Raw genomic sequence first — 22730 nt, forward strand, 5'->3', positions numbered from 1 at the left:
ATTTTATTAATGAAAATATAATTAATTATATTTATATATATATATGAGTTGAGAGCACTTTTTATATATTATACAAGACTGCAATACGTATTTGTGAATACCACATGTTCAGTATCTCTGTATCTTTCATTTCAACTGATTTTTATTCCATTTTTTAAGTTCAGACATTCTTATACTAGACCAAGTCGAACATATTTAAGAATAAAGAAGTATATAAATGACGTTTATATTGTATTTGTATAAAAATAATAAATGACATACTTTTGTTACACATTCTCTCTTTTTTTCTCTCTTCACAGCTTTATATACAATATATATGTAAAATAGCTCCGCCTGGGGGGCTTGTTATGGATAAGTCTCCCTGCCGGTCCCAAGCTCGGATAAAGGAGGAGGGTTGGGCGTCGGGCTAACACCCCGACCTCGTAAAAACCCAATTGTTGAGAAAGCCAAAGGAGAAATATATAAAATATACCATTACACCTTTCTCATCAGCTTTCTGTAGCTTCAATATACAGTAAAAGATTTTAGAAAATTGTTTTAACGAGTAACATTACATTGGCACATAGTTAATCAGGATATTCAATACTGAAATATCATAGAAATCGCGTATGTATAAACAAATAATTTATTAACGATCACAATGTCTGAGTGATTCTAGCTCAGATCACATTTTAATTTCGTCAATGAATCCCCTGATTTTGTTTCGCTCTTCTTTGTTGTATTACGCTATTGCTGAGTGCTAAAAGACGGTGTCGTTGCTTTAGATTCCGTGCACGCACGTGCTCCGATGCAACCTCTTTTGTATGATTCGCCGGAAACCATCCTTGCTCGCCGTCTAACAATTTTTCACCGTGATACCAACCATCTGCCATTTTCCTTAGTACGTTTATTACGTCTCCTAAAGAACAAAGCAACCAAATTTACTAGAATCATGATTTTTTCACTATAATATAATTTAGTAGGAATATAATTATAACTGAATTGTTAAACTGCAAGAGAAAATGTTTTTTGAAGAATCAGTTTTTAAGAAAAAGTACCTTTAAAAGTTTTGATTTTTTATTATACGAGATACTTTGTAAAGATTTAATTTGTGAATGTTTATAAAACTTGGAGAAGATAAATTCTTATTTAAAAATTGTTTTTTTTTCTTAAAATCAAAATTGTTCTATTGACTATATCTGTTTAATGATATGTAGAACGTGATAAAAATATTATTGCATAAACCTCATATATAATACACATATGTATACATATACATTAAATGTGTGATATATTACCTGGCTGTAAGGACAGCTCGTCTGGTTGATTTGGTGAATATGGGTGCTTGGCCATCACTTGCGGGCAGTCCCAAGATTCATACAACGTTTCTCCAACTAAGCCACGTTTAGGCGGCGAGACAGCCTCCAACCATCGTTCTCGTTCCGTATTATTCTTGCACGTCAAGATATATTCTACGTGGCTGCCGCAATGATTCTCCAGAAAAGTCAATATCATAGCGTTCCGACCGGCAAATGGCGATTCTTCGGAAGCCGACTCTAGGGCCAGAAGATTACGTTTGCACGCGTCTATGACGGTGTAGCATTCGTCATGAGCACTGCAAAGTATTTTATTTTAAACTGAGTTTTCTCATCAATAAGAGAACTTATTCAAAAGGTACATGTTATGTATTTTCCCCGTATAACAATAACAGACCAGAGAATTCGAAAATCAACATTCTACTGATAAACGATCCCTGCCAACGGAATTCGACGAAGCTGCTTCTATACAAACCGTTTTGGCTCTCCGTTGACTTAGCCAAGGATTGCACGCACGCATGTTATACACGCAAATCAGAATCGGAAACAACGAACAACGGAACAACGAAAACACAATTATGTTAAATAATATCTTACTTAGATTTCAATTTTGTGACTAGAAGATAATCAGTGAGTAGTAGAAGGTAGAGTGGCGTCTTGATAAATTTCTTCCCGAATGTGAGCTTATATTCGGTGTCCGTTTTTGTTGACAATTGCACGACCGATCCACTTCTAACTAATTGCTTGCCTCTCAGCATGATTGGTTTAATTTTCGAGGCATACTCCAGTTTCCTGTAATTAAATACATGTAACTTATTTTATGCAATACTTTTATATAATAAAAGAATGAGAATATACCAAGTAATAATAGCATGTCATACCTTGCCAAAGCTTCCATTTCGGCTTCTTGCGCAGCAGCCCGCGCACCTTCGTTACATTCAGCAACGACGTTACTCAAAGTCGATAAAACCTTCTCCCAAGACATTCTGTCTGAATTTCCCATCGATAATTTGGAAAGAATGGCGTCAGCTAGTAAGGGTAATCTACGCAAAATTATTAGCGTGTAAATCATTTTCTATATAAATTTTTGATTAATAACAATTACGAAGTTTAAAATTTACATGATATCTAATAAATCAACTTCATGAGATTTGAATTTAGTTAAAATAACTGGTTTGAGGCTGATATTGTACATACCTTGTAACACGCTGCATTGGTAGCATTAGGAAGGAATGCAGAGATAGATTTTGGCATGCCGGTCGCATCTGTATGCGATTGATAGCTTCTAAGAACTTTACGCCTCTCCGATCTCTGCAATAAAAAGAGCGTGATAACTATAAAATGCTAAACAATGTCTATTTATTACTGTCTTGTTCAATTAAAAAATATACTATCTAAATCCTTCAGAAAACACAAATATAAAAAGCGATTTATATGTATTTTATGGGATCATTGATCATCTTACTTGAGTTCTTTCAGGGTTGTGTCAATGCTGACTTGATTCGAGCAATACGCCACATACGTGGCCTGACACTTTTCGGCATGCTTCAGCAATACCTCCGATAAGCCTGGCAACATCGGATCTTCCCTCCACACAGCTTCCAGTTCAGCTAGGAACGTTTGCGACGCCGATAACACGCTCGGGACCCCACCGAATAATTTCTTTCTCTCGATCGGCCTTAGAATCTCATTCATTAGTGTATTATTATTGAGGAACTCGTTCTCTAGGACTCGAAGAGAATTTAAGTACGATGCTTCGGACGTTAAGATCTCGAACTTTGCTTCCTGAATCTTCTTCTCTTCCGGGGTTAGTTTTCCTAATATTAAAAATTCTTTTGCTAATTTTTCATGACCCTTTTTTTCACTCTCGATATATTTTACTACATGAGAAATATCTCTGCAATTAAATATACGGTTTTTTAACTTACGTAAGAGGCCACTATGTATTACTTGTGGAGTGTGACACCAGAGCATTCTTTGTCCTGATCTAGCAAGCTCTGCCGCAGCTGGTTCCGTTTTCCACATCATATCTTCTACCTGAACGGAACATTGTATAAAGCAATATTTTAAATTCTATAAATCATGAAGTAAAGAAATACGTTACCATATCTTAAACAGTATTTAAAAAATAAGAAAACTAAAAAATTATAGATTTTGGTGAGCCACGCAATAAAAAAATGTAGTAAAATAAAATAAAAAGAGGAAGAAGAAGGAGAAAAAAATTAAATATTGTATTATTCTCTGAATAACTATAAATTATTAAAAAAATAAGATCAACAAGAAAAATCTTTTTATGTTATACAAAGAATGTATTAATATGTTTTATTGCACAAAAATTATCAGAAAAAATATCAATTTTTAAAAATTACATTCTATTGAAAACTATTCTGACAATGTCTAGTAAATATAATCTGTTTGAAAAAGTTTTTTGAAGATGGCCTTAAATTTTAAGCATAACTAAGAGCATTACCTCTTCGTAGCCTTCGGAATCCGATTCGAAAGCAACGCGAGCCACCGCGGCCGCATAAAACTGATAGAGAGGCTCCTGATCGGCAAGCACACTGTAATGATCTAAAACAATAATATTTTATCAATGCAGCTGATTCCCATGCGTGAACGCGCTCTCGACATTCAAGCGTCGGCGAGCGCGCATGGATCGTAAATTCTGGCGTGTACGTTAATTAATTAGAAGGAAGTACCATTAGAGTCCCGTGAAAGTATACAACCGTATGCTTTTTATGCATCGGTGCAGCGTGTGGCATTCTTACGCGTATGGGAATATTCCGAAAATCGCAGAGCAAAAACTCGATATTTCGCTTGTGAGAATCGCTAAATTTAGCCTGTGCCTGTGGTAAAATTGGGTCGCTCTCGCAGATGTGCCAATAAAACTCGTTTTCCCTCGTGACCGTTTGTGATTTCTAATTTATTATTTAGAGAAATTTACAACGAATTATCTCTAGTTATCGTTCTGTGTTTCTAGAATCTTGGACTAATGCCCGCAATAATGCTTATAAGATATTATTATCCACTATAATTTAATTCATACTTTATCAATTCAGAATTCGTTTTGTAGAATTCAATATCATTGTCGTGCACACCTTGCTGTAAATTAGAAAAGACAAAAAAAAAAAAAAACGATGATTGGTAAATCATCGAGACTCACCGACATCAACGCCGGTCGAAGTTTTCGAGGAGTCGTCGCTGCCGCTTCCCATGTACTGGCTATTGGTGTAAATCGCCTCCTTGACGTTGCCGTTGTTGTTGTCGCGAATGCCATCGTTTCCGTCGTTCTCATCAAGATAGAAAGTCGGCGGGCTAACGACGTTCTTTCGGCTGAAGTGCTTCAACCGGAAATTGAAGTACCTTCCAGCGTCGGCGTGAGGCTCATTGACGACGGACTGCTCCTTGTCGTCAAAGCCGGACTCGTCGATGGACGTTCGCCGCCTGATCCTGCCCAGGCTGCCCTTGGTGATGCTCCAGGTCCTGCGCAGCATCTTTATCCGCCTGCCCAGGGTCTGAGTTAGACTGGCCTCTCTTGGCGGCGGCGGAGTCGGCCTCGTAGGGCATTCTAGATAAGCGTCGATTACACGATCGCCATGCGGCTGCCGCGTAATGCTCGTTTCTGTTTCCGAATCGCTGCTGAAGTCATCCGGCTGGCAGGAATACAGACTCTCGTACGTGCTGTCATCGGAAACGTTGTCTGATAAAGAGAAAGTCTGATCAGGGAAACCGGAAGTTACAAAGAGCTGTTACGAAGATGTTATATTGTCGCTCATTCTTCGCTCTTTCTGTAATTCTGGAGAAGCGTAAAAAATCTTCAAGATATAGATTCTAATATATATATATATATTCCAGTCTAATATTTAAATAGCTTCGCTATTCTGCAGATTAATGCATAAATGTCTACAAATGCGCGTTTTTTCTTACTTGATAATAATTAATGATGTTTAATATAAAAAAAATGCAAAAAAGGACGAAGATAATCGGTTTTCTATAATTTTTTTATGGAAAAAAATTATAGAAACAATTACAAATTTCTTTTAAGGGTTGAAAATCCTAACAATATATAATATTTAATTTTGATTGTAATAAAATTTTTCTAGCACGCGTCATATCTATTTTCTAGTATATTATAGTTATAATATGCTATAAAATAGCCCTAAAATAGCCGTCTTTTACGACTTCAATTACAAATTTCTTAAAATTGTGACGTAATAGAGCAATTTGGTGAACGAGCATCCAAGAAACTATGGGAAGCAATTCTCGTTCTTGTGGTTGAAAAAAATTAATTTTTTGTTGAACAGTGTGATTTATTCCTTAAATATCGGACTGCAAAAATGTTCAAAAAATCCTATCAGAGCAAATATAAAAAAAAAAACTGTTTATCGCACGGATGCTTTGCGAATACATTAATTGATGTATTTCTTAGTCAATAAAATGCAAGGATAAGGGAAATGCAAACGTGAACATAATATCAGACAGTATATCAATCAATAATCTCCACGATGACAATTCTTTCTATTTGTTGATCGCGTTTTCACGCGTGACCAATAGTATTAACCCCGCGTATATACTTTCGTGTCATATTTCTAAAGTGTTCACGTCAAGACTGCAAAAATGGGTTCTTTCTTTCCTGAATGTGTAAACACATTCCAATGTCGCAAAGAGTTAAATTGCCGCATTAACAATTATTTATTCCTTAAATATCTCTTGGGCAAGACCGCGTTGCAAGGATGTTCGAAAAATCGTGTTAGGACAGATAGAGATGCGTTCATCGAACGATTTCCAAGTAGATACACGTGAATTCACGTGTCTCTTACAATTATTTAATGTCACGCGAGAATAAAGGTAATGAACTTAAATGTAACGCCAACAATTCCTTCCATCTCTTTAATCGCGTGACCTAAAGTACCCCGCGCAGGTACCTTCGTGCACGTAACATGACGTCTCTTGGGTGTCCACGTCCTCGTCGAGGCTGACAACGCGCAGCTGCACCAGGCCCTGGGTCTTTTGCGGCAGATCATCGCCCCGGCCCGCCGATCTCCGCTCCCCGGCGCTCTTCTGCGGCTCGCTGCCGATGAGAAGCACCGATCCGCCGCCCAGGCTGACGGCCACTTGAAATCATCCGGTTTCAAGGTCAGACTCGTCGAGCCGAGCCAAAACCAGAGGAATCCAGAGGCACGCGCTCTCTCGCCTACGCGTGCTGGACCACGTTCGCGAACGAGGGAAACAGGCGATAGGGACACAAAACAGGCGCGGAGTTGAGTCAAATAAGGCCGTGGGACGGCGAAACACGCCGAACACGCGATCGGATTCCCCACCGCGATGGAATTTCGCGTCCATCGATGACGACGACGACGACTTTCGTTTTTCGCCGAGTCGGCCGCCGGCAATCGACAATTTTATGTAACGCATTTCGCGCTATCGAAGAATGTATAAAATATTGATTTAAACGTCTGATGCGCAAAGACAAAGACCCAGACGCACGCATGTCCAAAATCGGGGCATAAGACGTCTTATGATATGTCTAAAAGGATGTCTTTAAGACGTCTTATGTCTCGATTTTGGACATGGTGCTGTCTGGGAAATTAATGACAAATTAAAATTCGACGAACTCGAATTCGAGTCAGCTTCTCCCAGAGGAAAGGAGAGCGCAGTCTACTGCAAACTTTTTCAACCTCTCATTAATTACTGAGGAAAGTAGATGTTCTAATTATTCTCCTGAGCCGTTTTCCCGAGATTCAAGTTAATCGCGATCGTCATTAGAATCATTTTTAACGGAGCTGTAGACAAAATAAAAGATAATGTAAGGCTAAAACTGAAATGTACACGTCACATACTTTATCGAATTTGTAGTGTAATGAAATCATCGCGCGCAATAGCGATGGAATTGGGCTAAAGACGCGACAATTAATTGAACTTGGAAAAAGTTCTAAACATAGAGAAGAAGAGAACATATAGAAAATATCATTAGGAAGATCGGACGCGATCGGATAATTGCAATGGCGATTTCTCGCTGGTGGAGCGACTTGATCGACGGATCAAGGACGTTTGTGAGGGAAGTCTCACGATGACGGAAAGTTCCCGCCGCGCCGCCGTTGTTCCCCATCAGTTTAAGGATAATGAGGATCCTTGTTCGAAATTTGGCGAAATCCGAGGTGCTCGCGGGAACGCGGTCGTGCGCAGGCAAGCGGCGTGACGAGCGGGCCCCTCTCGTTTTTCTTACCTTGCGTGTTGGGTCGTCGGATCTTCAGCGTCTCTCTCATTTCCACATCTCGTCTCGGTGCGCAGCTCGGGGAGCGAGACGAGCGCCGGCGGGCGCGGGACGCGTCCGCGCTCCGCGCGCCTCGTTTAGACGCGCGAGACGTTTTCGCCGCGACGCGGTAGAGGAAAAAGAGCTTCCTCTACCGCGGGGAAAAACTCCGTTTCTCGCGCGCGATCGACGCGCGAGATCCGGCCGATTTTCGCGCGTTGCGAGAAAACTCGGCGAGAGAACCGCGAGAGAAGCGACCGTACAGCTCGCGGCTCGGCCGTGACTGACAATGAGAGCGCGCAATTGGCGCTTTCACCTCGCACGCTGGTTTCTTAAGGAGCCCTCACACGATTTCTTTAAAGCAACTCTCACACGATGAAGGCTTGTTCGAAGGCTAATATCCGTTTCTTACAGCAATGCAGATTAACTTTAATTTCGGCTTTAATTTATCTTTTATCTTTTTCTGACTCTTAGAACTCTTAGAAAAAGATAAAAAGTGAGTTTAAACCAAGACTAAAATTTATTTGCATTGGTAGAGATGGTCATAAGGTGTGCATCGACAATTTAGACCTATGTTAAAACACTTTCGGCGGTTTTCCGGGAGCTCCTGAAAATGCGGAGATGGTACTCGAGAATTTTTCTGTTGAAAACGCACGTTATTTAAATTAATGTCTTTCCTTATAGATACAAATATAATCGGTAGGTGCACGATTTGGATACATTGCAACTATGACATAGTGTGTTACTCTACGAGTAAATAGAAATAAAAATTTGAAATTAAGAGTGATATAATATTTTTTAAACAATCCAGAAAAATTTTTTTTGCATATTTTATGTCGTAAACATATTTTGCAAATGGAAGCTGTTATCTTTGTGGTTTAATCATCATTTTTGCATCAAACCTCTATAATAAATAAAAAAATCTTTATAAATATTTTGTAGAAATATAGCACTTTTTCAAGATCCTCAATCACTTATGGCTTATGATGTAAGAGCTATTTGTTTTGAAATATTTTTAAAGAAAATTACTTCATGTCCGATTATATATAATCATTAGCTGCAATAATAATTATTAAAGAATTTATAGACAGAACCAAAGTAATTTGTAATATTGACGATTTTATTCGTAATAATTATCTAAAGAGGTACCACTGATAATAAGTTTCATCAATTTATGTGTGCTACTGACAGAGTGCCGGTGCTAAATCAGTTTAGTTGTGTGAAAACCCCTTTAAAAACTGGTACTTATTCTTGACGAAATAAGTTTACCCTGTCAAGCGCTGTGGTTCGTGAGAAATCTCATCAAGCATTTCCGTGAAGAATAACGAAATCTTATTTTTCATAGAAATCTCAGTTTACGAAAGTTCACCGAGTGCCCGTAGGAAATGTTATTATGAACGCTTTACGGTGTCAAATATACTCAGTCGATATCATCAGGTAATTATTAAGCGCATTAAATGATTCCTGCTCATTCCTAAAGTACAGTTAATAATGTACAGATGCAGTAATATACAGATGCAGTATCAGGATGGAAGCGTTTCATTATCGTGCGCATCGAGCGTGCAGCGAGCACTCGAGCAGCGAGCTTACGATCAAGCCGATCGTTAGTGCGTTAGATATTCGAGGCAATGACCGTGCAAAATGAAATCGTTTTTCTATAAAACGGGACACTCGAAACCGTTTTCAATTTCTTGCCTTAGCTAGCGAGAGCGACATTCATTGAATTTATTATTAACTGTTTGTCATTGCTTCGTTTTCGCATCACGCTTTATTCGCCGTCTCGAATTGATAATCGGTTTCTCGTATCAATCTCGCGCACACGAGCGGTTAAAGCGAATCCTTCGATTCGCGCGTGTAAATTACCGTTTCTCGCTTCGCGCATCTCTCATTACCGTTTTCCCGCGAGTTAAGACGCATTTCGTATTACAACGGACAGCTTACGACATCCTCATCTATCGGCCCATATGGCGGTCGCATGTTGCGAGGAGAAGAGAAAAAAAAGGCAATTACGCACGCATGTGCGCGCGCGTTACGTGATTACGTCCGTTGGTCGTCGCAGAAACACGTGTGACGAACAAGTAGCTTTTACCTGAACACTATGCGCGACTGTGCGATCATCCTTACTGATATCACGGTACAATGCGTCGTGCGAGCCCTGCCGTCATCCCCGCGAAATTGAATTGACGTCTTCGGCGAGGTATTTTTATCCATAAATCCGCTCGTCATTCTATTCTAAGCTAGATTCAATTAAATTGAAATTCTTATCTGACAAGTTATACAACACGGTGCCATTAGAATGCCGATGCTTTCCAGATGACCGACCGTATTAACATGAAAACGATATTCGTGAATTAATTAGCGTAATTAGTGTGCGGCAAGAGGTAAGAGAAAAGTTTGGAGCGGTGAAAATCCATTTATTAGTATTCTATGCAACGCAGTAATTATTCTACGAAATATTCTGTGAAATTATCTATATGAATTATGTATACATTTGTTTTCGGCAATAACAGTGCAATAGATGTTCTAAACATCGTAATAAAATCAGTTTTTAAATTTGTTTAATTATTGCTTTTTAAATAACTGATAAAATTATGTTTTAAAAACTCTAAAAATATTTCCATTTATTATACTTGAATAGAGAGTATGAGGGAGATAAGAGAATTAAGAGAAATTGCATAAATTCTGTAAAATTGAATTATTAAATTTAAAAATCAGGTATTATCGCACTAATTGTTGAATTCTTTTCTAATTCTTTCAAATGTCAAATGTGAACAAACAAAATTCTCTTAATAGCTTAACTCTTAAAAGTATACATTTTGATAATTGATGATAAATAAAACAAATAGGGATAGAGAAAGTAGAAAAAATATATAAACAAGTAATAGAACATATGTTTATCTATGTCTTTTAATTTTTTTATTGCCTATACTATTTAGATTTACGAATGTAGTTATTTTTATGAAGAGTAAAGATGTGAAGAATATACCTACAGATTGAAAAAAATTGTATTAGCTAAAAAAGCACTGATTTAACAATTTAAAAAATAATTTTGTTGCAATTTCTATAGATTACCTATTGTATTTTATCATCGCTAAATCATATATGTAATTGCCATGTATGAAATTCGCGATCTTCAATTCGCGCGATGGCTAGAATTTTCCTCTGATATTTTCCAGTTTACCCAACTTTCGCAGAATGATTGCAGCTCGATGTCAAAATCGTCGTCGTCGGTGGGTCATTCACGGTGGCACGGTTTGGCTCGCGTTCCTCGTACGCAACTACATACGCATTCTGATCACGCGGCGATGTGCAGCGGAACTCGGAATTAATGGAGAGTAGGTGCTTTGTCGTGGCACCTCGACCTCGCGCGGCCTTGTCTTTCAATTACATTAAAGGCGGCATCAGCGATATGTACGTCGAGTCAATTACCACCGCCCACTGTCCTTCAAACACGACGTTCGTTGCGAACGAACGCGATTACGGATTTACCGCGCCTTGCTCACTCGCACGTTGCCTCGTTGCACAAAATCGCATGTCGTGTTTGCGGCCGTGACACTGTTGAGATAAATACGCTATATATCTTATTGTACTGCAATTCTCGACACACCGTCGCAATACTCGTTTCGGAGTAAAGTCGTTTCTGGCATATTAATTCCCGGACGCTGCCAAGCCGGGCCTGGGAATCCCGAAGACGTGGCGAATGATCGCTGATCAACGTCTTGCGATATTGGAAAATCGGTATCGTCATGCATCAGAACTTTCTCAGGTATAATTATGGACCTACTCTAAACTCGCCGGAACACGCACACGTGTTTGCCGAAAGTAAAAGTCTCACGTTCGATCTATATAAACGTCAATTCGCGAATGTACCTCTCGCGCATAATCAATAATAGGATCTTGAAGAGGAGAGGTTTTGATTGTTGTGTTTCTTCAAAAGAATAACTCCTATCGATGATGACGATTTCCACGTCGAGTTGCAATTGTCCTTCGAGAGCAGTAAATTGGAAAGCATCGGAAGAAATTTCGGATTAGGAATTATTTTTGGATTTATAAAATCAGTTCGCGTCGGTATACTTACTTTTCATACAGTTTCAATACGTTTTCAAGTTTTAATTGCAATGTAGTATTAAAGCTAATGGACTTCTCACTCATTTCTAATAATAGGATCTCGATAACAGTGGTAACAGTTTCTCGGTAGCAAATCATCTTAATGTATTTCTTGTCTACCTATATTATCTCGGCAAGGAGATCTCGATAATAGCGGTTCGTCTTTTATTCGAACATTATGCGAATACGAATGTTTACGGATGCGGTATTTCGTTTTCTTTTTTGCTGACAAGTACACGTTACGAATGGCAAAAAGCTTGGGCAAGTCTCGTCACGTGTTTGACGTGTCGTTCAGGAAGACTACATCATCGGGCGATGTCGAAAGTACGAATTGTCGAAACACAGTTGGAAGAACCACAGCCACCCAGCATTGAAAAGTCACTGGGTAGTTCCGTGATGCGAGCGTATGTGTAATACGTTTATAAATATCGATATTGTCGACGATAGCTATATAACAATTCTATCTTAACGGCGCGTCTATTTTTGCCGTCAGCAATCAGACTGCCGGCAGACTGTCTTGCAAGTGACACTACAGATAAGTAATCTCTCTCATCGAAATTATTTATATATGCAATTCAGTTAAAATCTCTATAAGCAAATAGAACGCGATGCTGCCGTATGGCGCACGACTAAACATTCGGCACGTTGCTTATGTAATGTGCAAGATAAAGTAACATTTATCATTCTTCTCACTTTCCCACGAGTGTCACGCGACATCCTTGCAACGGTGGACCTTAATTCATGCACGTGCGCTGCGTAATTTTAAATGAGCGCATAGCGCATCGCGGCGTTTCTCTCTGGAAAAACAAGTCTCACGCGAAAATCTTACGTATACGTTATACGCAATTTGCAGAACACCAGTTGTAGCGGGAGATGCATGCCTTCAAGGAGAGACACCCGTGTATTCTTAGCGGTATTACGTTACGGCACGCGCCGTTTACCCGACAGTAAAATCTCCTTCTTCGGTACTCACCGTCGACGGCGGTATCGCGGGTCATCCGTGTCGTTTTGATGCTTCTGCGAGATCTCCTGGACCGTTGCTTCCTGACATTCCGTGACCATCGTTGAGCGAGCTTCTTCTTGCTCGGGGCGACTTGTCCTTCGGTCCCCCTATCGCTGAAATTTTAGGCTCACATGTATCTATCGTAATCGTATTGAATCTATGTTGTTTATAACAGTGTTTAATAATCTCGAGCTCTTATCGTGTCTTTGTCAGCGCTATAATTATCTATGGTAAGATAGCGTCGCATTAATCATGTTAAACGCTTGTATGTACATCTCTGGACGGAATGCGATAACGATATTTAATATAATGTCGTTCTTAATCGCGCCGCGCGCTATCGTCGTGCTATCGTGACGACGTATCCCCGTATTGTGTTTTCGAAACATTTGCGGTGAACGATTCGCCGCGCGTGTGTATTAACTTCGCGGGTCTAATAATGATTAATCGTCTTCGGTCGAGGTGAAGGCAATTAGCCGCGCTGTTTTCAATTCCGTTCCGTTATCGTTGTAACGCGGAAAAAATGTGCGTACCTTCGAAGCGAGCCTTATCGCGCGCGCGCGCCGAGCGAATTCCTTTCGCGATACCTGCCTGACGCGTTATTCAGACGGGAAAAGCTGGACAGCCTGTTTTTTAAAGACATGCCTCGTTCGAGTATTCACAATATAAACACGGACATTGCACTTTGCGATGTCTTCGGCATGGTTCTCGAAATCAACTGTCGCGGTCTCTCAACCTTTTGCTTCTCGTGAAAAATGAAATATCATTCGCGTCTTTGTCCCCTTCTTCAAGAAACCCCATTAGTTTTCCCACTGTTCTCTCATTCCCACGCTTACCACGGATCATTAGACTGACAAGGGCAGCGCGAGGCACACGAGGCCTCTTCCAGGTCCTCCCACTCGGATTCCTTGCCGTTCATCGAGGTCAATCCTGTGACGGAGACGCGTGTGGAGCCGGCATAAAGGCTATTGACACGTTCCTCGCCGGGCGGCAGGCCGACGTCGTCATACACACCCAGCTCGTCCCGCTCCTCCTCGCCCAGATGACTTTCGCAGTCTACGCTGGAATATTCATTGTTCGTCGTCGAGAAATACTGATCGTCGTTCGTCTCCGCCGCGCGACTCTTAGACGTCGCTGGCAATTCCACGGGCGGCTCCTTTCGCGACACCTCGTTGCTGGCTTCCGGAATCAGGTAATCGCTCTCGTCGACGGGTTTCGAACTGTCCTGCTTGAAGCTGGGCGGCATCACATCGTCGTAAATCTCCTCGCAGTTAGCGTCAGCGATGGGCGCCTCGAGGCGAGAGGTTGGCGGACCCACGTCGTCGTAGTCGGATTCCTGATAAGAAATTCATCATCGTACATTCTTTTTGTAATATGAAGAAACGAAAGATTTACGTTGCACTTGAGCGGTCGAGTGCACGCGTCGACAAAACCGTCGCTAATTTTTGATGCGAAAAAGACGGCGCGTGCGAATGTGGCCCTGAAAGCGAAATTTGAGAAGTGAATCGAATTATGCATCGTTCGTGATACCTGATTTCCGGCAGCAATTTGCAAGCATGCAGGTATCGCGCGATGCGAATCGATTATTTGACATTCCGTTTCACCTTTGCTGACGGTTGCCAATTTAACGCACTACCTGATTTAGCAATCACGCGAAAGCTAAGCTTGTTTGCGTCGACGTTTGCGAATGTACTCGAGAATGCATAATAATAATCATTATAATTAACTAAAGCCTCTTTTTCCAATAATCTACTTAAATTAATTTTATATGCATTTCAAGCGTTTACTTGGTTCTAATTTTTTTAAATGGCAATTTTGCACACAGACATAATGTCTTTCAATTGTTCCGTTTAATAAAATAAGTAGATTTCTTCCTCGAAAATCCTCAGACTTTTAAAGCTGTCGCGCAAAAAATTGTTTACTTCGAAATGCTCACACACTCTTCGTTATTCGCACAAAGTTACGTTAATTTGCAGAAATTAATTTCCATTTTGTCGAGGTTTGCGATAACGGAATTTCCGTACACACGATAATCCGTACCGCTTGACCGACGAAGTTCGATGGTCCGACGTCGTCGTATCCCTCGCTGTCGGTGCCGTCGTCGTTTTCCCTTGAGGCATGGTACGTAGCCGTCGCGTCGGGCTTGTCATTTGGAAAAGTCTTCGCCCCATGATTGCTCCACAGAAAGCTGCAGTTGGCCCGTGGCAATGCCGTAGGGGAAGACTCGCAGACCGGCTCGTACATCTCTTCCGGCGAAACGGTTTGATTCCCAGTCGCGATTTTCACTATCTGGGCGGATTCCAAAACTTGTGCCGCTTGCGAGAAGTCGCTCTGTATCTCCGCGTAGTTCGTTCGATCGCTTTTATCTGCAAGAGAATCCGTCGTCAGAATCTTACCTCGTAGATATCGCTGTATATCGCAGGAAGTGCTACTTTGTGTACAAACAGATAACGTCTGCCCTCGTATTTTATACAGGGTATTTTAAAATATGATTGGTATAATTTCAAAAGTATATTGGAGACATAAGAGTAATAAAAAGATTTGTATAATTATTTGTATAATTTGATCTTCTTTTCGAGTTTTGTATTTTAATAATTCAAAATTATACTGAAGTTATGTTGCAAACTGCAGTATGTAATAACCGATTTCACTCATTTCAGCTACTTAGTGATAATACTTTATACTATCTGTGAATCAGTTTGTAATGAGAAATATAAAACTATCTGTAACTTGGATAAAAGACAAATAAGACAAACGTTTATAAGAACTTTTGCCCTTATATTACTCTTGAAGTTTGTTCACATGTTTTGAAACACTTGTATATCTATTTTTAGAAATTACTCTGTTTACGAATTTCTGATGTCTCCTATCAGATTCTTAAGAAAAGCATAATATATTTCGATATTACTCTAATTTGATCAAAAGGCGTGATTCTAAATTGGCTCTAAATTTCACTCTTTTTAACAGAAAGTTCAATTATGAAATATTAGAAAAAGTATAATTATTATTAGTTATCTCAATTTCAATTACACTATATTCAACAATAAAATGCATACAAATGAAGATAATTGTTTAGTTTTTTAGGCGCTGAATACGATTCCGTTTTTACTAAATTACTATATCATGTCACAATTGTGAGAACGTGGTGATTAAAGTTGCAAAAAAGGCTATTTTAGTATTTTGGCATATTGTAACTACAATATGTGACGTGTTGGAGAAGTTTTCTTGCAATCAAAATGAATTATGTTGTTAGAACTTTTAGCCCTTATAAGGAATTTGTTGTGTAGAATATAGTTAAAAAGATATTTATAATTAATATAAGGTCTAATGTGCAAATTTTTTGTTGAACAGTGTTATAGCATTTTTTTCTGATATTTTATCATAGTGGCTTCCTCGTGGAAGTGTAAGATGTAATAAATAGATATCGTTTAATATAACGTGTATATTTTAATACAATTAAAATCTATGTTCAAACGTAACCAAATCTTTGAAAAAAAAATGGAATAATGTAATTAATTATAATGCTATTTACTTATAATAACAATTAATTTTATCACTAGAGACAGAATTGTTATATTATGCGTGTTTGCTCAATGCTTTCAATTATCCGGCTTGACGTTGTATAAATTCAAAGGCACAATTGCGCAAATCAAGCCGTACTTGAGCAAGACGATATTTGCATAAATTCTTTCACGATTATCGAACTCAACAAAGAAATCTGACGACGTGTCAAGAGAACGCATTCGCGACACTTTCGATGGCTGATTGGTTTTGCCTGGATTGCCTGGAAATTACGTCGTTCGCGGGAGGCATTCGCATTCCCGCGATAACCTTGGGCTGCTCGATGTTTCCATTCTTACCTCGCTCGTCCTTTCCAATGAGTAGAGGTAACGTGGCGCATATCTGCTGATGAGTAATCACGATCTGCTCCAGATCGAAACCGACGGGGTCCCGTACCAGGTTGGGATTCGTAGCGGACGCCACGTGAACGAAGTTTGTGGGCGACGAGATAATCGCGGTCCTCAACTCGTCCCTGGACAGGCTTCTGGTCTTGGCGCACGAGTTCGGGACGGTCCGGTCCGGAAAGGGTGCTGTTTGCAATGATTTCAGGGAGCTCAGCGAGCTACTCAGAGTGAGTTTCTTCTTTAGCTTCTTCTTCTTCTTCTTAGGCTGCTTTACCAGAGGCCGCGGTACATAGTGCAGTACGTTTCTAGTAAATCGCCTCTTCTTCTTCTTATGCCGCGACGACGACGCGTCATCGTTCTCGTCGCTCGTAATCGACCCCGTGTCTTGATTCGAGTATTCCACGAATGGGTTCTCATACGCCTCTCTCGTCGCTAGATCGTTCACGGACTGCGACTTCGTGACTATCTTTGGAGGAACCGGAGAATTTTTCTCGATCTTGTAAATGTGTACGATGGATTCGGGAGTTATCTCATCTGGAACTTGAAGATCGTATGTAGACACTTTGTAGTCTGTTAGGCTAATCCTTTCGTAGTCGCTGGATGTATTGGAGTTTCTTCTTTCGATCGAGCATTTTTCTTTTTCATTTTGATCTTCGAGATTGGTACCATCGCGAGAATTCGTCTCCGTTTGCGTCGGTGCTGAATCATCGTTATTGTCGCTTCGAAAGTCCTTAGTGTGAAGTTCTTCTTTCGCCGACAGCCTTGTAGAAAATGAACTTTCTATGGTATTTTCTACGACTCCCGTCGCATTTATTGGTGTCTGAATTTCCTTTGCGGTAGTATTTTCGATATTGCATTCGGTTCCGGAATCTAGTATTCTGGTGGCACGAGTTGTCGACTGGTTCTCCGTCTTCGTGGAGGAGAAGGCCAGGCACTTGGAGTAACTTTTCCACTGATGACTCGTTCCGGATTTCACCTAATGACGAAATAGGGCATAATTAAATGGACGACTAATTGTATTGATCGTTGCAAGTTTTAAGAGAGAAAGTTTTTAAAAAGTTAGAAAAAATTCCATTTCACAGTAATATAATTAAAATGTAAGTATGTCTATATCACTGAATACCTAATATGTGTTTATAAAATATGATACAATGCTTCTCTAAAAAGAAATGTTAATTATTTTAATCAACAAATGCTTTTTCTGCAATCGTCGATTACATTGAATGTCACTTGTATGATAAAAGATTTAGAAATTACAAAAATAAAATTAATCTTTAATATTAATACATTTTTTTCTTTATTTTAACGTAGAAACTATTGTATACAGTCTATAATCAAAGAATGTATATACATAACATATATAAATAACATATATAAATACATATTTAGCTTTGATAATAAAAATCAGGAACAGTTTTTCCTGTAAAAATATATTTGCAGGGAAATGTTGAATCAGTCAAAAAAATTTTGTAAAAATAAAATTTGTTGCAACAAACAAAGAGTAATTTTTCTCGCAATAAAATATTTTATTTTATTGTGAGAAAGGTACGATAAAGTGGTTAAAGTGGATTTTACAGAAAGTAACACGTGCGTCGGCTGTATAAAGCCGTGATTTCTACCTGTCGGTCACATTCCGTACTCTCATCAAACCGATGGAATGCCGGCGATACAAGTAAATCGCAGTTGCTCCGCAATAAACTATATCGTGCGATAAAAGTCGCTCGATGTCGTGTTGGAAAAGTCGCATTTTAATCGCGGATTAAATTTTCGGATGGGAATGCGCTTTTTCGCATAACGATGTCGCGAAAATGCGCGACAGGTATAGTTGAAGGATCGAGGTGCTCCATCTCTGTGATTCTTATCCGATATGGTGAGCTAACGTCGTAAAAGCTAACAAGCCACTCCTCCGACTATTAGCATCCTTTTGCTCGTGTATCCGCATGTGCGTATCCCGTGCTTATTCTCACGTACGTAAGAGAAAACTCTTACTCGGTTTCTTAGGGAGCCACGTAAACTCTTGTGTTTTTAAATACATATCCGGGTTATGCGTAAAAATAATCGTGACAGAGTCTCTTTGGACCTTTAAGAATTTAGAAAAATCTATCTCTTGTTTGAATTTTATTAAATTGCATAAATTGCAATAAACAACGCAATTAGAAATTTGTCTAGCATTAGAAAATTGAATTTTATTTTTCGGACATCTTTAATAATTTCTAAGACATTTAAAGACATTCATAAAATCGTTTTAGACTTAAAAAGCTCTTTTACTTAAAATATTTTCTTATTTGCAATAAAACATACATTTTTATTAAAAATCTTAAAATATTTATACTAAATATGTTTGTTAAATACTGGCCTGTTCTAAAAATTAAAATTAATTTATTCTCGGATTTTTTGCAATAAAATCTGCATTCTAAGGACTTGTAATAAAAGTAAATGCAAAATATCTATACAAATAGTGACATACCTTGTAAGATGGTCGTTTAATTAAAGTTTTTCCATTGACGAGTCTTTTTTCTTTTTTATCTGGTATATCTACGACATTGTCGCCCTCCACGGGAAGCAATTGTAGAGGTAATCGCGTTCGTTTTAGGGCTAAGCTATCGAGAGTGGCGTAAACGACTTTGTTAGAGATTAGGGCAGCCTTGCCACTTCCGTGAAGGAAACTCCGATTGGCAGTAGGTGAAGGATTCATCTCGTCCTTTTTCAAGGCTTGATCAGTCGATTCACTCTACTTTTATGTGAATTGCTGTTCAATGTTCTTATTCTTATTCATTCTCCTCTTCTTCAATCTGAAATGAGTGCCGATTGTATTTTTACGATATTTTTTTATCTTTATTTTTTTCATTATGCGTCTTGTAGATTCAGGAACTGAATAGAAATCTAGTTTGTATTACTTCTCCTTACAATATCTATATTTTTAGAGAACTTTTTAAGATTATTTAAAAATTTACACCTACACACCGCGCACTGCCTTTTACAATTTTTTTTTTATAAGATTAGTTAATTTGGAAAGTTTCAAAACAATTTTTATGTTATTTTTTGCAACATTTTTTCGATTTTTTTTTAAATTATTGACTCCAATTATATATCTATCTAATTTAAAATATGCTTTATGCTGCTTTGTTCGCGGCAGATACTTATCGATGAGTTTGCGTTTCTCATGCGCATTATTACGTGTCTCCGGATTATGGCACAATAGTAATCACGCAAACCGAAAGTGCAGGAAGAAGAATCATCGTCGCAAGTCACAATCTGGCACAAAGAGGATGTAAAGAACCGCACGTCCAAACGTTTTCCGCGAAAACGCTGATAAGCCGCGCCGCGTTAATGTGTGTGCCCTTATCACGGGTATCACGCGTGCATATTATTGCCGATCGCGGTGTGTTGCCATTGGCAGCTACAGTGATTGTTTATTATGCAAAATGAATGTACGTAATATTTCTTTCTATCGTTATATGATACAATTTTCAGCAGACGTCTCTGAATCTTGTGACACATGTTGAGTATCTGGTAAGACTTCGTATAATCGATATACAATTATTTGTTTTTATAAGATCCGGGATTGCTAATCATGCAGGCGGATGGGCAATTGGTGAATAAGCTTATCGCAGCTTCCATTAATTGTCACGAGAAACAAGAGTTGCCATCCGCCATAGGCTATTCGGTCTTTGTTTTTCTTTCCTTGTTTTTCACGATCTATTATTAGTTATCTAGTATTAGATAACTATAGATTAGATATTACGGCAATTATCTATTATTAGAGGAATTGCTCGAGGAATTTAGAATGAATATCTGTTATCAGAGGAAAAGCCGCTCGAGCGTCCTATTTTTATTGACCTATCAAATAAATTTAGATTAAACGTATCTTGCGCTACAGTTAATTCTAATTATTTCTAAACTATTTCGGATTTAATTTCTTTGAGAAACGACCAGATTGATTGCTTTTTTTTCAAGTGATTGTGCAGAATTTAGACGTTACTTTAGTTCACTCAATTGTTAGACAGGATTATTATTCTAGCTTATTCAGTTACGAAACCAATTTCTGCTTTTATTTCGATTAAGTAGGTTAATTGAAGCCGTTCAGTTACTATGACGATGCAATAAGATTCCATTAAGCAAACAACAGTTTTTATTTTTGCAAATTTTATGATAATAGAAATGGATTATTAAATTGTTTATTCCTGAATAATTTTGTAACAACGATTGGTTGCGTATATATTATATTTAAAATGTATAAATAATAAAAAAACAGTTGTTCTACGGTTTAATCAAGGATTCAAAGCACTCTTTCGTTTTAAACTCACGTAGCATCAATATATATTACAACCGCGAGGACGAGCTCGGCGACGGTACATCGTACGTTTCGCAGAAAACAGCTGTGCGACGGCGGGTTATTGCCATGCCGTTCCTTATTAACTCATCAGTCGCGTCACGTCGCGCGAAACTCGTTATTTTGCGAAAAAGACGACGGTACACGTTCCGTTCGATCTCTCGTTGAAGCTTCGCGCACCGCCGCTCTCGCCGCGACCTCCTCGAAGAATCTCGGATCCGTTATGAGCGAGGAATTTGTATCTCGCGCAAACTCGCACGCACACTGCACTAGTAAGCGCGCTGCACGTGCGCTCGTCCGACGACGAGCGCGACGCGACGAAACGAAATGTACGATCACGCGGCGCGACGCGCACTGATCGCGCGACGGTTCGGTTCGGCCACGCCACGCTGACGATCGATCGCCGATGATCGAGCAGCGAGTGTGCGCGTGTGCGCGCGGCGACAAATCACGCGGCCGCACTCGCGCCGGATTTTCGGAGCACTCTCGCGAGTCTCGCCGTTCGCGGCGCACGCAAGGCTCGCGGTTCGCGGTACCAGACTCGAGGAACGTCGGTATCGCTCGGCGATCCTCGGCGAGATTCGCGCGTCAGTACCGTAGCGCATAGATCAGCGATCCATGGATCGCTGGATTCATGGATTCTCGTGTGCCTTCGTCGAGCTTGTATGAATTTATGAAATTCTTTTTATCTGTCTTTAAGAAACAAAATGATAAATTAATTATTAAAAAGATTAAATCGTGACATTTTCGTTATTTCTCACAAACGTGTTTGTTTTTTTCTCGTTAAACGTGGTAAGTAATAATTAATAGCGTAATGTTGAAATGTTATAAAACTGCAGAATTTTGAGGTAATCACTCAATTAATTTATTATTTAACATTATAAAATATGCATAAATGTACTAGAATTAGTGTAATCGTTAATCTTTTAAGCAAGATTTTCGTAAAGTAATTTGATCATATAATAATATAATATTGAAGAAAAAAAATCAATCGTTACACTTCACTCGATAAGATAAATCAAATTTTATCTGATGAATACTCCGACTGCATTAATCTGCCCCCCACTTCTACACATACTTCTATCAGTGTCGATCGATAACTGCCGATATTACAAGAACTTTATTCAGCTTTTGTTAAAACGTTTGTAAAGACATAACGCTCTTATTTGTAAATGCAATTTGTTAAAATGTATTATTTGAATGATTACATAAACTAATTGTTAAGTCCACACTATGATATACAGCACGGTCTTTTGAATATTTAAACAAACGTATATTTCTGCAACTATATATATTCTTCTTTATAATAGTTATATTTATTATTTGTTAATAGTTATAGTTCTTCTTTTGTCCTATAATAAGACGATCTATAATTCGTTAGATTTTAGCATAGAATTCTATTTGTATGCTATATCTTGACGCGTATATACGTATTTTAATATTAATTTTGTTTATATTCTTTTATATAAGATTCTCTTTTTTTCGTATTACACGGCTCATAAAATTACTAATAGAATTCTATCCTAAATTCTGATACGAATTATAAATCGTTTAAAGCGGGCATCAATCTCGTTTCTAAAATTTACTTTAAATTTATAATATTAAGATTGCACAGTTGGAGTGAAAGTAACTTGCGGATTTCAAGATGTACGCAAGAAGAAACACTTTAAATTATTTATAATTATACTTTTACTCTAACCGCGGTATTATTGTACAAAAGCGCAAAATATTTGTCAAGATTTCTCTCTCAGATATATTCTCATTAATAAAACTTTACTTTCTATTAAACATTTGCAGTATGTTGGCTTTACAGCTCAATGCATCACGCTGTGGTGAA

The 22730-nt window shown here is 38.8% G+C and overlaps 1 protein-coding gene across 1 annotated transcript; it reads right to left on the reverse strand.

Moving 5' to 3' along the window:
- Positions 1-114: 114 nt before the first annotated feature.
- LOC112461029 lies at positions 115-21364 on the reverse strand. Its single transcript, XM_025026060.1, has 15 exons — positions 20868-21364; positions 19028-19352; positions 16516-17536; positions 14696-15021; positions 13492-13991; positions 12629-12771; positions 4459-4995; positions 3766-3866; positions 3224-3332; positions 2761-3112; positions 2493-2606; positions 2177-2338; positions 1893-2087; positions 1278-1594; positions 115-898 (listed from the first exon to the last, which is right to left on the reverse strand). Exons 2-15 carry the CDS (start codon positions 19253-19255, stop codon positions 681-683), a joined length of 4323 nt encoding a protein of 1440 aa, XP_024881828.1. The 5' UTR covers positions 19256-19352; positions 20868-21364; the 3' UTR covers positions 115-680.
- Positions 21365-22730: the final 1366 nt, after the last annotated feature.

The sequence above is a fragment of the Temnothorax curvispinosus genome, unplaced genomic scaffold (genome assembly GCF_003070985.1).
Source record: "Temnothorax curvispinosus isolate PA1 unplaced genomic scaffold, ASM307098v1 QBEX01011001.1, whole genome shotgun sequence".
Taxonomy (NCBI): domain Eukaryota; kingdom Metazoa; phylum Arthropoda; class Insecta; order Hymenoptera; family Formicidae; genus Temnothorax; species Temnothorax curvispinosus.